Source organism: Prinia subflava, chromosome 7 (genome assembly GCF_021018805.1).
Source record: "Prinia subflava isolate CZ2003 ecotype Zambia chromosome 7, Cam_Psub_1.2, whole genome shotgun sequence".
Taxonomy (NCBI): Eukaryota; Metazoa; Chordata; class Aves; order Passeriformes; family Cisticolidae; genus Prinia; species Prinia subflava.
Genome location: NC_086253.1, coordinates 22144929 through 22158105, shown reverse-complemented (window position 1 = coordinate 22158105; position 13177 = coordinate 22144929). Strand labels below are relative to the sequence as shown.

The 13177-nt window shown below is 42.8% G+C and overlaps 1 protein-coding gene across 7 annotated transcripts in view; it reads right to left on the bottom strand.

Moving 5' to 3' along the window:
- TBC1D1 (TBC1 domain family member 1) overlaps positions 1-11992 on the bottom strand; it is a 107902-nt gene extending 95910 nt beyond the window's left edge. For 2 of the 7 annotated variants that reach the window (XM_063401757.1, XM_063401761.1), the window contains exons 1-2: positions 10653-11250; positions 3426-3948 (exon numbers count right to left, since the gene is read on the bottom strand). In XM_063401757.1, coding sequence (XP_063257827.1) covers positions 3426-3842 — 417 coding nt within the window. In that variant the 5' untranslated portion in view covers positions 3843-3948; positions 10653-11250. Of the gene's footprint in view, positions 1-3425; positions 3949-10652; positions 11251-11328; positions 11597-11712 lie in introns of those variants that run through there. The other 5 variants (XM_063401762.1, XM_063401763.1, XM_063401759.1 and 2 more) reach the window with 4 other exon arrangements.
- Between the last annotated feature and the right edge of the window lie 1185 nt (positions 11993-13177).

Here is a 13177-nt window from a genome sequence, read left to right as displayed (position 1 = left end):
TTTCCCCAGCTTCCCCCAGCATTACTCACCTGACCTATAAGTAGCCTTCATAAGCCCTCTGCAGGCAATATAATTGAATCCAGCTCCATTCCTGAGCACCTACAAAGAATATGCATTAATGCTTCAGCCCCACCCTCAGGCAGAAATTAATCATGAGGCCACATCAGAACCTCTGCAGAATGTAAGGATACAAACTCCACTATCTGTAACTGGTAGAAACTTACATGAAGGAAGGAACACTCCAGATCCCATGTCTGACAAACCTACTTGGAAAGAAGACTAATCCATAAGAGAAGCTCTCTCTGGCAGAGTAAACCCATCCTTTAAGCACAAGGTAGAGTGGAATGATCTCCGTATTCACTTTCTTTTTTTTTTTTTTTTTTTCAAGTAATGTCATCTCATCCTTCCCTACTTACTGCTATCCAGCAGGGAAAGTGGGCCACACTGCCATGGTGGTACAATGGAAACAATTATAGAAGATCCTACCCAGGGAAGACAAAAATCAGAATGGGGCACTACCTTTTCTTTCACTGCTAAAGAGAAGCTTGACAAAGAATCCTGACATTATTTAGTGTTAATTACCTGTCTACTAATTTCTTTTTTAAAGTGGATATGTTGGAAATGCAGCAACAATGAACCCAAGAGCCTTGTACTCTTATGCAGGAAAAACATGAATCTCAGGCACCTCCATCAACTCTAGAGCTGAGCTAAATATTACCCAGCAACATTAACAAAGCTCTCATATTAAACAGTAAAATAATCCTTCACTAATCAGTTGTTCTTGCTCAATTTATATTTATAAAGGAGTAAAATTACAGTTAATGAACTGCAGTCTGCAATGCTGATGCTAAAAGCCTGACCATTCCTGGATTTCTGTACTTTCTACCACCTCCACTGGTATGCCTCTGTCTGCATGACTTTCAAGATTCTTGAAGGTTTTAATTGTTTAGTCTCCTACTCAACTGCCTTCCTCTTAACATCCTAATCCTACTGTACTTCTCCCACGGACATACTTCTGCCCCTTTTTATTCTACTTATCTTAAGGTGAGGATGTACACAGAACTTACTTGCAAAGCCACAAAGTACCTTGGATTAAGTCAGACCCGACTTAATCCAAGAACTCCTTGTCAAATGTAACCCTACTACAGATTTATATACGCAGACACAAAGAATTGTGGCTCTTGCAGTTTACAATATTACTGTAATTCATAATTATCACAAAAGTCTGGATGTCCAAGATTGTTGGCTAAAGATTGTTCTGAACATGTACATTCTGTGACTAAACATATCTGGACTGCTGTGATTCTTTTACAGACCTGAAGCAAATAGGAAAAAAAAAGAGTCCTCACAAACAAGAGTGCCAGCACAGGAGTCTGCTGAATTGCACAGGCTGCTAAAGTCCAGTTTCTGTAATTTATTTCTTCTGAAATTGAACATAAACTGCAGTAACAATTCTAAATTCTTCATCCCAAGTCACTAGCTTTTAACAAACAGCTCCTTCAGTTTGTAACAAAGGCATACATGTACTCCCTGTCCTTTCAAGTTGGGCATCTGCGAAACAGGTAACATCAGTTCACTCCTCCTAATAAATACACAAACATCAATCAGCTAGAAGTCATTATATGGCCATATTCAGGGCAAAGTTACAACACCCTACAAAGCACAAAGAACTTACTTAAAATGTGGAAATTGCACAGAATTTAAGTAAAAGAGGCAGGGATTCACTTTGGATGGTAAGAACACTGGCATTTCCATTAACCTTTTGTTAAAACATAGGTCCACAAATGCTTAGATGCCTACCTAGACTGCAAAGAAGTCAAAAGAAACAACTCTTGCATGCAAGGCAAGTTAAGAGACCAAGCAGAAGGTAGTTTTTGAAAGGAAAGATATCTGTGTGAATCTAGAGCTAAATAGTTAAAACAGGTATCCAAAAATTTTGGGTGTTGTCTCCAACGACATGTAGACACAGCTGCAAATTTTACTAGAGACTTAATTTGTTCCTGATCATTTCAAACATGTCTAGGAATTTGATCCAACATGAAGAAAAAGTACTTGAATCTTTTGTTGCAAATGAAAATGCCTAAGAAAATGTACTGGAGGTGATCAGTGCTGTGTCCTCACCATAATCCTGGAAAACCACAAGCACTAGTACATGCATAAGCAAACTGAAAAATGCATTCACCCGCTGCTATCCAGTGCCAAGTTTTGAAGTATCTATTCCTTATTTCTGCTCTTACATACATGAACTTGGTATTCTACATTTAACTTGACATTATTTCTCACTTGAATGCTTATGATTTACAATGTATTTGCCTTTTAATTTACTGGAACTGCCATTTTATCTGGGAGGATTTCACTAAAGCCGTTTCCATATGTTTTGAGCTGTAAGCTTGAGACCACGGATTTGGAACTGTACAATGTTTTGCTATTGGGCAGGTTGGCATAAATCCCATATGTGGTGTATATTCACATAATACCTCCAGGGCTCTTCAGCAGGACACCTCCTATGAGTCAAGTGATCATGCTGTTTTCCAACATTGTGGAGACTAGAGTCAACATTCAAGAGGTGAAGGATATGACATAATTTTGTCCCCAGTAGTTCACAATAACTTTGTTTTAAATCCTACTCATTTTACTCATTCATGAGGTCAGTGTCTCACGTTACTCTCAAACAGAAGAGATAGACAATTTTAATGCTTCCACTTTTTCAGCAAAGACACAGCAGCTTAGGAACTGGTTAGGAAATGCAGACTAAGCCAAATCACCCACTACCAGACATACATACCCAATTCTTGCCTCACACCATGCAGCAGCAAGCCTGCATGTCACAGAAGTGCAGACTGTGCCTTTCTCTCACCCTCTAAACCTGCCTGCCAGGCTCTGTGAATTACAGAGCTAGGAAAAGGTTTCCACAGGGTCCTGTTGTTAGAGATATGATACATATGGAGGTTCCACACTACCCTCTCCTCTTCCTGAGAAAGGAGGTATCTCTGCTTCCCAGTCACATAGGTCTCAACTCAGGCAAACAGAAATTTGAGAGGTCTGAGCACAGGATTAGATAAAGTTCACAGTGACTCGAGAGTGAAATACTAGCCCTAGTGACATCAACAGAAAAGCTCTCACTGACTTGAGGGCCAAGATTTCAGCCCATATCCCAAACTAAAGTTTTTTTTAAGCTGATGAAATTCAGGCCCTGTTCCTGTAGGAGATGCACACACCTATCATTTCACATACTGAGCAGTTCAAATTCCACCAAGCAATTAACATCAAATAAAGTAAGTCAGTAAGTTTTAATGAGATCTAGTCTCTAACTGTAACTACAACCTTAAGGTCTTACAGTGTACTGAAAGGATTCAAACAGCACAAAAGCAACTCCAGGGATGCTTGCTTTGGTTCTTTTTTTTTTTTTTTTTTTTTTTACTTACTTTTGTCTGATCATCAGCTTTAAATACATAGCAGATACTTTGCTGATTTGCTGCTTCATCCTTTATCAGACAAGCAAAGTAGCTCGGATCGTGGCTGTTGTGGATCAGTTTGTGGACCTGCTGTGGCTTGTACTCAAACAAACTGGAACAAATTAAAGGATCCCACTGCTGGGTTTTCCCTGTGTCTGGCTCACATCGCAAACTGGCTGGTGAAACACAAAGTCGGATTTGGCTGACGCTGGGCTCTTCTTTGGAAGACTTTGCACTGAGCAACCGGATCTCGGCCACAATCCAAGGCAGCATTGACATAGTGGTTAGGGAATGCACTGGGAGAGAACCCACGAGCTGGAGACCGAAACTTGCTGAGAAATCACTAGGTGTTTGACACTTTTTAACTTTGAAAGTTATTGGCTCCATTTTGCAGTCCTTTAGAGAACCTGGACTAATTCACTGGTATTTCAGTTCCATGGAATGACATTATCTGGATGTTGGATGGCTCCCTTGATTACGGAACAGAAGAGTTCTGAAAGGAAAAGAAAGAGTTATGTAGGTGCTGGAGCTCTATGAAAAGCAACTCTCAGTAACACAAATAATAATAGCTTAACATCAGAAGAGAGCTACCATGGCCCATCTAGCAAATTCCCCCTCTTTATGTTGGGCCTTACTATTTCAGGTACAAGAAACAAAACTGTAATAAATACACTGCTTGGAAAAGAGTCAGTCCTGATTTAAAATTTACTGTATGACCTTAGCTCAACTATCTAATGAGTAACTAAATTACAATGAACAATCTTCCTAGCCTGTGTCTGTTTCATGGGCAGGCACATGTAGATCACACTGGCCTATTTCAATCCTGTTGTCACAGGAAGAACTCAGCTGAGCTATTCTGACCTTCATGACAGCTGAAGTCACTGACTGCTAAGACACCTTCACATTTGGAAAAAAAAAGTCAGCTTGACAACTTTCTTGTCCATAGGTGGATGACTTTGAATTTGACTACTAACATGGAGTTGTTTCCTCAGGTATAGTTTGCCCAGTGATTATTGGTTGTAACCAAACAGATTTTTCCAATAAATAACACCCTAGAAATAAATCACTGTCATCTAAAAATGCTAGCGGCAGTCAACTGAGTGATTGCTGAAAAACCTGTCAGATAGCAGTCACAAGCAATAATCCTTACAGCATTCTGGGAAGAACCAGATGATGATTACAATTCATGGTTGCATTTTAATGCTGGTCAGCCAGGCAGGAAGAGTTAGTTAAATGTTAGCCAGACTGACATTGTATCATTTTCATTTCTTAAAATATCAAATGGAATATAACCAGTAACACACAACTCTGTTGTAACCCTGCTATACCCAGCATCTACTACCACGACGTAATACTACATAGTAATGAAAGTAGTAATGAAATCCAATAATTACATTTATTTATAAATTCCATTTCACAAAATGGAGTCCATGAAAATACACAGATTGGCATTTGTTACACTAGACTGTTTTAACTCCTCTTGAATTGACCCTAGTTTCAGCTGTTACATTATATTGTGTGAGACTGACACGAGGCTGACAGGCCTGTAATGGCCTGTCTTTAAATACCAGGACAGTAGTTCACCATCAGTCTTTCGAGAGTTTCCCATGATAAGATCTATTAAAAACAACATAAATAGTACCAGGATTATCTTAAAAAACATCTTAATTACATTTGAAAAAGTATTGAATGACATCTGTTTACTGTGGCAATAGTACTTCTTGCCTTTGTTCATCTACAAATATGATCAAAACCAGCACTGTTTTCCTCAGGAGTTTCCATTAAACTTTGTCCTTCATTTGTTCTTGGAATAATATTTTCAGACTGAGTTTCTAACAGCCTTTCACCTTGTTGGAAATGAAAGGAAATTTCAGGATTAAAAAAGCCCCAAAACTTTCTTAAAAATTTCAAGATGGAAATTAATTTTGAGCTGTTTAAAATGCAACCAATCTGTAAATGTCCCAGTGGGGAAAAATGTTTCTGCTGTAACTGGCAAACTGCAAAAACAAGAGAACTGCAGAAGTCATCTTTGGGTACATTTACTTTTTTGAAACTTTTTCATCTTTTGCCAAATGAACACTGGCAACATTACCGGTTCCAAGAATAGCAAATTTAGCAAGAGTGCAAGTTTTCAAGATGCTATTCAATGAATTCACAACAAATATCATTCTAGATGTGTAGATCAATTTTTAAAAGTCTTTTCATAAACCTCTGTGTGTGTAGCTGCACATGGGAGGTGTGGGGAAAAGGGCCATGAAAATCCAGAATTTTTACACCTTATTTCAAGTATACTACAAGTGGGTTGTTTTGGGTTTTTTTCGTGTATTTCACAAATGAGCAAGAAAATAAGCATCTTTTAGATTGATATAAATGCATTACATCCTAAATGAAATGGCATTAAGCTGTGGCAGGGGTGGCTCAGGTTGGACATCAGGAAGAATTTCTTCACTGAAAGAGTGGTAAGGATTGGAAGAGGCTGCCCAGGGATGTGGTGGAGTCACTGTTCCTGGAAGTGCTCAAAAAACAACTGGATAAGGCACTTGGTGCTATGATCTAATTCACATGGCAGTGTTGAGTCAAATGCTGGACATGATGATCTTGAAGATCTTTTCCAACATCAATGACTCTGTAATTCTAAATGGGATAGCAGCTTCAGGAAGTATTTTTACACCTTATCAACACAGACTGCTAAACACAGTTACCATTACAGTATTCCATCAGCCAAGAATTAAAATGGTCTCTTCTTTGACAAACCTATTCCAAATTTTTTCTCTTTAACTGCAACAATGAAAAATAGTTCAGCAATTGCAGGAAAGATTGGATTCATTCATAACTACCATGGTGTGGAGTCTAAACTACATAAAAATCAAAGTTTTAGCTTTTAGTGTTCTTGTCACTTAGTGGCATAGATAATAACTGCAGGATAAGAAAGCCTAAGAAAACTTCATTCTTAGTTGAAAACAGGAGAGCTGGGCTACCACACAGACAAAGATGTATTAGGCATATACTTTTTGTAGCCAATTTATTATTTGTGTTTTCTAAGAACTCTTCTTAAAAAATGTAATTAAAGGCATGTAAAAATACAACAAAGTCACCCTTGCTTCAATCAGCTTCTCAAGTTTCTTTTTGATTACCACCATCTACCATGCTCGGTTACCCCAGATCTATGAGGCAATGCAGCCTCAAAGAGAAATGAATATCACAATATAATACATTATTTTGCATGCTAACTCTAAGGACTGAGCAGTATACAAAAAACGCAAGGCTGATACTCTGTCATACTTAAACAAACTTTGTATTACTGGAATGTATTTAATATAAATGTGAAGCTTCTTGGCATTCATCTCTTTTTTTAAAAAAATAAACACCTTGCAAAGTCAACGGCATAAATACTCAAATGTCTGCATTTGTTATTTCCAAAGAAAAACACTTACTACTAAATCAAAGCAGTCAAAAAGAAGTCAAAATGCTAGGGTTATTTCCTAATGTTATGAGAGGCTGAAAGTGCAGTTTCTCAGAGCACAAATTTAGCAACATCAGAAAGTCTCCTTATCTAACCTGTATGGTTCTGTATGTGTTGTGCATGTTCCATTTCCCTTTCCCAACCCTTCTTTCTTTGTTTTCCCCTCCTGTCACTCAGTGTAAACCAATCCCACCAGAAATTATGCCAATTTCAGGCTGCTGGTGTTAATATCTTTCAAGTTTACACCAAGGACTAGGTTTTACTTCAAAACCATGAAGTATTTATATACATGCTTTAATTCAGACCTAAAAATAGTTTTGTTCTTCTCAACAGACCTATTCCCATCCATAAAATTAAGCACACATTATGGCCAAAGAGTAGCCATGCTCTCAGCCCATCCATGTCTGCCCTGACTCCACCACTTGGAATTTTAGCACCTTTACCCATCTCTGGTTGCCACGTTTCAGTTCATCCCCTTTGAAATTTGGCTCCGCAGATAAGGAGTTTACCATATATATTTGCACAGTAGACTCAAACAAGTTTTCTCTTCCTCCCAAGTGTCTGATTAACTTATGCTTATTAAATGTTTATTTCACCTCTAATCCAAAAGGGAATAGAAAAGATATAAAAATAAAGCTGTCCACTAGTTTCCTTCAACCTCAGCTTTGATGTTTCTTTGGCAGCTCTAAGCATCATTCAGCTTTCATTACTCTGTGCTTTGCTTAGCACACTGGATGTCTCCAGTTGTTCTTCCAGTGCTCACAGACATAACTGGGACAGTTCCTCTTTCTTCTCTCCACCAGCATCTTTTGAAGGATCTTGGTTGCCCTTGCACTCAAAACTGAGCACAGCTTGAGTGGCACTTCTCAGCTGACAGCTTTGCTACTGAGAAAGACGTAGTTTATAGAGATACAGAGAATATGAACCTTACTGTTCCTACTGTTTAGCCTGCTTTGATTCAGCTGTATTTGCTTCATCAGCACAAAAACAGCCGGGCAAATTGTAACGCATATTTACACAAACCACATTAATATATCTATCCCTGCCTTCTATACTAGGGGACACCAGACTGACTCATTAATGTAGAAGATACACATGGGAACATATGTGTGCCCTTTGTCCTCAACTTCTCCTTTGGTCTGATCAATCCAGCCACTTCTCACAAGTGGGGAGCAATACTACACTGATGGTCCTGTTCTAGCAAAATCTGATACTGTGTTTTTTAAAACCCCAACCTAATTTTTAAAAATACATATTAGACTCTTGCTCTCCAAACTCAAGTTACATTCTCACTGTATTATGCCAGCAAGCTAAAAGGGACCCCTTCAGAGAGAAGTCAGGGTGATAGCAAGACAGCATGAAAGGAAGAACTACACAAATTATTATTTCTGCCATTCTAGACCCCATGTTAAGGTATATGTCTAAGCAGCATTGCATCATGCAGGACAGATCTCAAAATTCACCTTCTCTCAAGAGAGCAAAGACTATATCCCAAGGGCAAGGTATTTGCTCCAGGTGCCCGTTGGTTAGATCGGGTCAGGTAAGCTTTGAGGTTAGGAAGGAGAATCTTGTGAGGTTATTGTGTTAGTAACCTGGAAAGTGAGGCACTGAAAATTGGGTTTGTGCATCTGGGGGAACACTAGGCAGATCTGGGATAGACTCAAACTAATACAGAAAAAGTCAGAGAGGAGAGAGAATATTCTAAACCAAAAGAGCGCCACCCCCTCCCCCCCCCCCCCAAAAAAAAAAGGCAGAAACTTTGACAGTGGTGAAGTGTTATCCTTGTTTTGTCCTTTCTTCCTTCTCAATCGGATTAAATTCAATACAGACATGCAGCCAGAAGCTTTAAACTATTGTTCAGAACCTTGGTAACTGCAGACTTTAGCAACCCTTCACTACCCTCCAGCTCCTTCCCTGCTTTGGTGGCAGTTGGAGTGCTGGGACCCACAGCAGAAGTGACGAGCTTACAAGATGGGTCAAGCAAGGAAACAGTCAGAGCTTTCATTCAGCAGTGAATAAAGGGGGTTTGAGGTGCGAGCTGAACAGAAAGAGGCCATCTTCCTCGACCTCTCTAGCTCATCTGAGAGACAACTGTGCAGTTACTACACATCAGGCTCGGGACATGACAACAGCTTTAGTTTATGTAAGTTCCTGTAAGTCAGTTTTTCTCCCTTTCAAGAAGATAAGCAAAAAATGCAACCATACAGCAAGGTCTTACAAAAAACAGCTGGTCTTAAACAGCACAAATTTGTTCAGCTCTTCTCTGCATGGCATTAGCACTGAACCCTGTTGACAAATGGAACCAGAGGCACTGGTACTGACTGCACTCCACCACTGATTATTTTAGCAGAAATATCATACTACTTAAGGATTATGAGGAGCCCTGGCCTGCAGCCAGAACTCTGGAACACTAGCCAGTACTAAATACCACTTGTCTCCCTCTCTTTCTGATCCCTAACTGAAATGTACATTGTCTTTGCTCAAGCTGACAGATTTCTCTATCCACCTGGCAGGATAAACAGAAAAACACAAATGAGAATATATATAAATATATATAAAGTACGTCATGACACGGTCACTGCTGAGAACAGCGTTCAAAAAGGTTTTTTATGCTTTTAAGGGCACTTGGATGCATGACACACCCCTCTTGTTGCAAGGATATTCTTTTTATCTCATAGCTACTTATTATCTGCTGTTTCCTTCTGAAGCTATGGTTTGCTGTGGGCAACAGCATGCACCAGTCCAGAAACCAATATGCCTTAGAAATTAGTTTTAATTTCCATTATTTTTTCATTAAATGCTGACTTTTAAAAGACTTAATGCTTAAATGCTGTCAGCAGGTCCAAACTGGGTGCTGAATAACATTTGACCATATACTCTGCTACTGATGCCAGTAATAAACACACCTAAAATATTTATCAGTACAGACAGCATTTATATCACTCCTCAAATAAGTTTTAAAAATACGCTAATAAAAAAAATTCAACAAAATGGTAGTATGTTCTTGATTACAAACATACACATTTATAATCAACTACCAAATGAAGAAAATAGATGACTGTTCTTGCCCTTAACACCTGTTGCTATTTCCTTAATCAAGTCCATGAAAATCAATATGCTGATGATTGAAGTCTTCTGACTCAGCCTCGTACAGACCTGAGCAAAATATTGAGATGTTCTATGATTGTAATGCACTAAAAAAAAAAATCTGTGTAAAAGAAAGCTTGCTAAGTAAATTATGCTATAAATACAATTCCTTTTTATTCAATTGCATATCCACAGCCAAAACGCCTGCACTCAACTTTGCAGTTTGCCTAATTAAAGTGAAAAAACTGTCAAGTCATCCATATATCACTGAACGTGTTTCACTTTCCTTCCATCTTTTTTTCTGACCTGCAAACATTTCTACTTTTGTGTATTACCTGAATGATTTTCAGCATTCCTATATAACAATTCCTGACAAATTCTATTCCAGCACTTACAAGCGTTAAAAGTATAGTCACGTGCCTCAGCTCAGAGGTATTCGCTACTCAGAACATGTATTATTTATTAATTTTGACCCACGATGTTCCATTCAATCTCTAGGCTTAACGCAGACACAAATCCCACCATCTGCACTACTAAAGGTTCCTACAGCAGATCTGCCATGTTACCCTCTCTCCCAAATAAAACACAGCACACAAAGGCCTCGATCTTTTCAAACTGCGCTATAAATAACCGCATTCGTTTCATACCTCTCGTGAACGCCGTTTCAAGAGCTCATTCCCTTGTTGGCTTAGTTCGCGAATTTAAAGGGCCACAACAAGACCGCGCCGCCGTGGGCGGATTGAAAGTTACATTCGCTGTGCCGCGGCAGGAAAGGCTTTGCCCAGGGCAGAGCCGCGCTGCTGCTCCGAGACGGAGCGGGGTCTGCGAGAGTTATACCCACCGATGTGGGTAAAGGAAACAGCAGACGAGAGAGAAACAGAACTAAAGGCACGACAGGTCACTGACAGATAAAATTCAAGCAGGTCCTTTGGTTATTCTGACGAGGAGCAGCTCTCCCAGAACCCCGCCAGCCGAGAACAGCGGCACGGGCGCCCCACAGCAAGGCTGCTCCCACAGCCAGAGCTGGGAGCCCCGGCAGGAGCCAGGCGCGACCCCGCCGCGGGCCCCAGCCGGACCGGAGCCTCCTCTCCCCTCGCAGAGCGGGTGCAGGCACGGGCCGCCCCGCGCCGGGTTCTGCACTCCTCGCCACAACTCTTCACTTCCTCTGCGCCAAGAGCTGCTCTTCCTCCTTCCCCCACCCTCCCAAAACGCTGCTCGGCCCCGCCAGCGCCGCTCCCCGGGGCCGGCCCACAGCGGGGCACGGCCGGCCCCACCGCCGCCCCCTGACAGCCCTGGGGCTGGGGCTGCCCGGGCGCCGCTTACCGCAGGATGTGCCCGCTGCAGGGAAGTGCCCCCGGCAGCGGCCGGGCGCGGCTGGGCACCTCCCGCGCGGGGGGGCGGGCGGGGCCGGTAACGGGCGCCGGGCCGGGCCAGGGGCTGCCGCCGCCTCCTGCACTGCCCGCCGCCTCCTGAGCTGCCCGTCGCTTCCTGAGCTGCCCGCCGCCTCCTGAGCTGCCCGCTGCCCTCCCGCCGCCTCCTGAGCTGCCCGCTGCCCTCCCGCCGCCTCCTGCGCTGCCCGCCGCCTCCTGCACTGCCCACTGCCCTCCCGCCGCCTCCTGCGCTGCCCGCTGCCCTCCCGCCGCCTCCTGCGCTGCCCGCTGCCCTCCCGCCGCCTCCTGCGGTGCCCGCTGCCCGCCCCGCCCCTACCTGCCGGCGGGCCAGGACGAGGAGGGACCCGCGCCGCACACCCAGCCGGGCCGGGCCGGACCGGGCCGGGCCGCTCTCCAGCGCGGGCGAAAATAGCAACAGGCGGCGGGTCCGGCACGGGGAGCGGACGGCACTGCCGCCTGGCAGGGACGGCGGGCAGCCGGCGACAGCGGGCCGCCCATGTCGCGACAGCGGGCAGGTGAAGCCTCCTCCCCTCGCCCTTTAAGTTCATCTCAAAGAGCATTTCGGCGACGCTGCCCCGTGTGTGTGGCACAGCCTCTGATCTGTCGCGGTAAACGTGTCGTTGTCGCCTTGCGGTAGTGAGCCTGGCGGATGGCAGCGTCAGCTGAAGCGGCGAGAGAAGTTTGATCACAGAACTGGAGCTAGCCCGGCTCACGAGCTCTGGAGCTGTCGAGTCCCCACTCGGCTGTGGGCCCAGCCCTGGCCGAAGGGCAGCCTGTCGAGAGCTCACCTGAGTCACCTCGACGGCTTCCTCCAAGAAACCACACTTGCATATTCATAAAGTCAGTCTAAGAGGACGTGGTCTTCCCGTTGCCAGAAAGGATAAGGCATTGATGGATCCGGGGACTTACTATACCTCTCTGCAAGTGGAGAGGATTAAGGCACCCTACATCACCGCTGTGCAAACCACTTTTGCACTCAGTAATTTCAAGTCTTCTTGGCAGTAGGACCACTGATTTACTTACTTTTAAGCCTGTACACATTTGTAGAATCAGAACTTTCTAAAGGAAATCTGCTCTGTTCTGATGAGGGAAACAGCCAAATTGTTAAATGCAAGCAAAATGTTGTCCCAGATTACAAAAAACAAGTCAGATTTTGGTATCCAAGCACATCCTCTAAGTACAAAGTGTAGATACACACATAGATACAAAGTGCATTGTGTCTCCATGACCTTTGGCATATAGGCGTACTTCCATAGCACTGCTGGCAAAGTGCATTGAGGTATGCAAGCAGCAGTTCACCCACAGAGCTTGTTCCCAGTCTGTGCTCAGGTCATGGTTTGCTGCTTCCACTTCAGATGTGGGAATAAGTACAAGTACCTCTTGCTTTTCAGTGACATCTTTATGGTTCTTGGAAAGAGGAATGTCGTCTCCTTGCAATCAGTGCCTGTCTTAGTTTTTAAACCATCACAGCTAAGGACAATGCTCTTACTCCAGTCATCACCCAATATCAGTACCTTAGTCAAGTATGCCCTTTTGCTCATTGTAAGCCTGGCTGAGCATTATAATGCCTCTGGTGACCATGCTCTAGCAGAAGGTGAACTGCAATTCCCACCCAGACAGCTCTGGCACTTCAGCTGAGGTTCATGCATTCCCAAATTACCACCTGATGATCTTAGGAAGACTTTTTATACTGACTCACTGCTGCCTTTCAAAATGTAATGAAACAGATAAGAATCCTACAAGACTATTTCTTGCTTCTTGGAAAATCCTTGAACAACAAC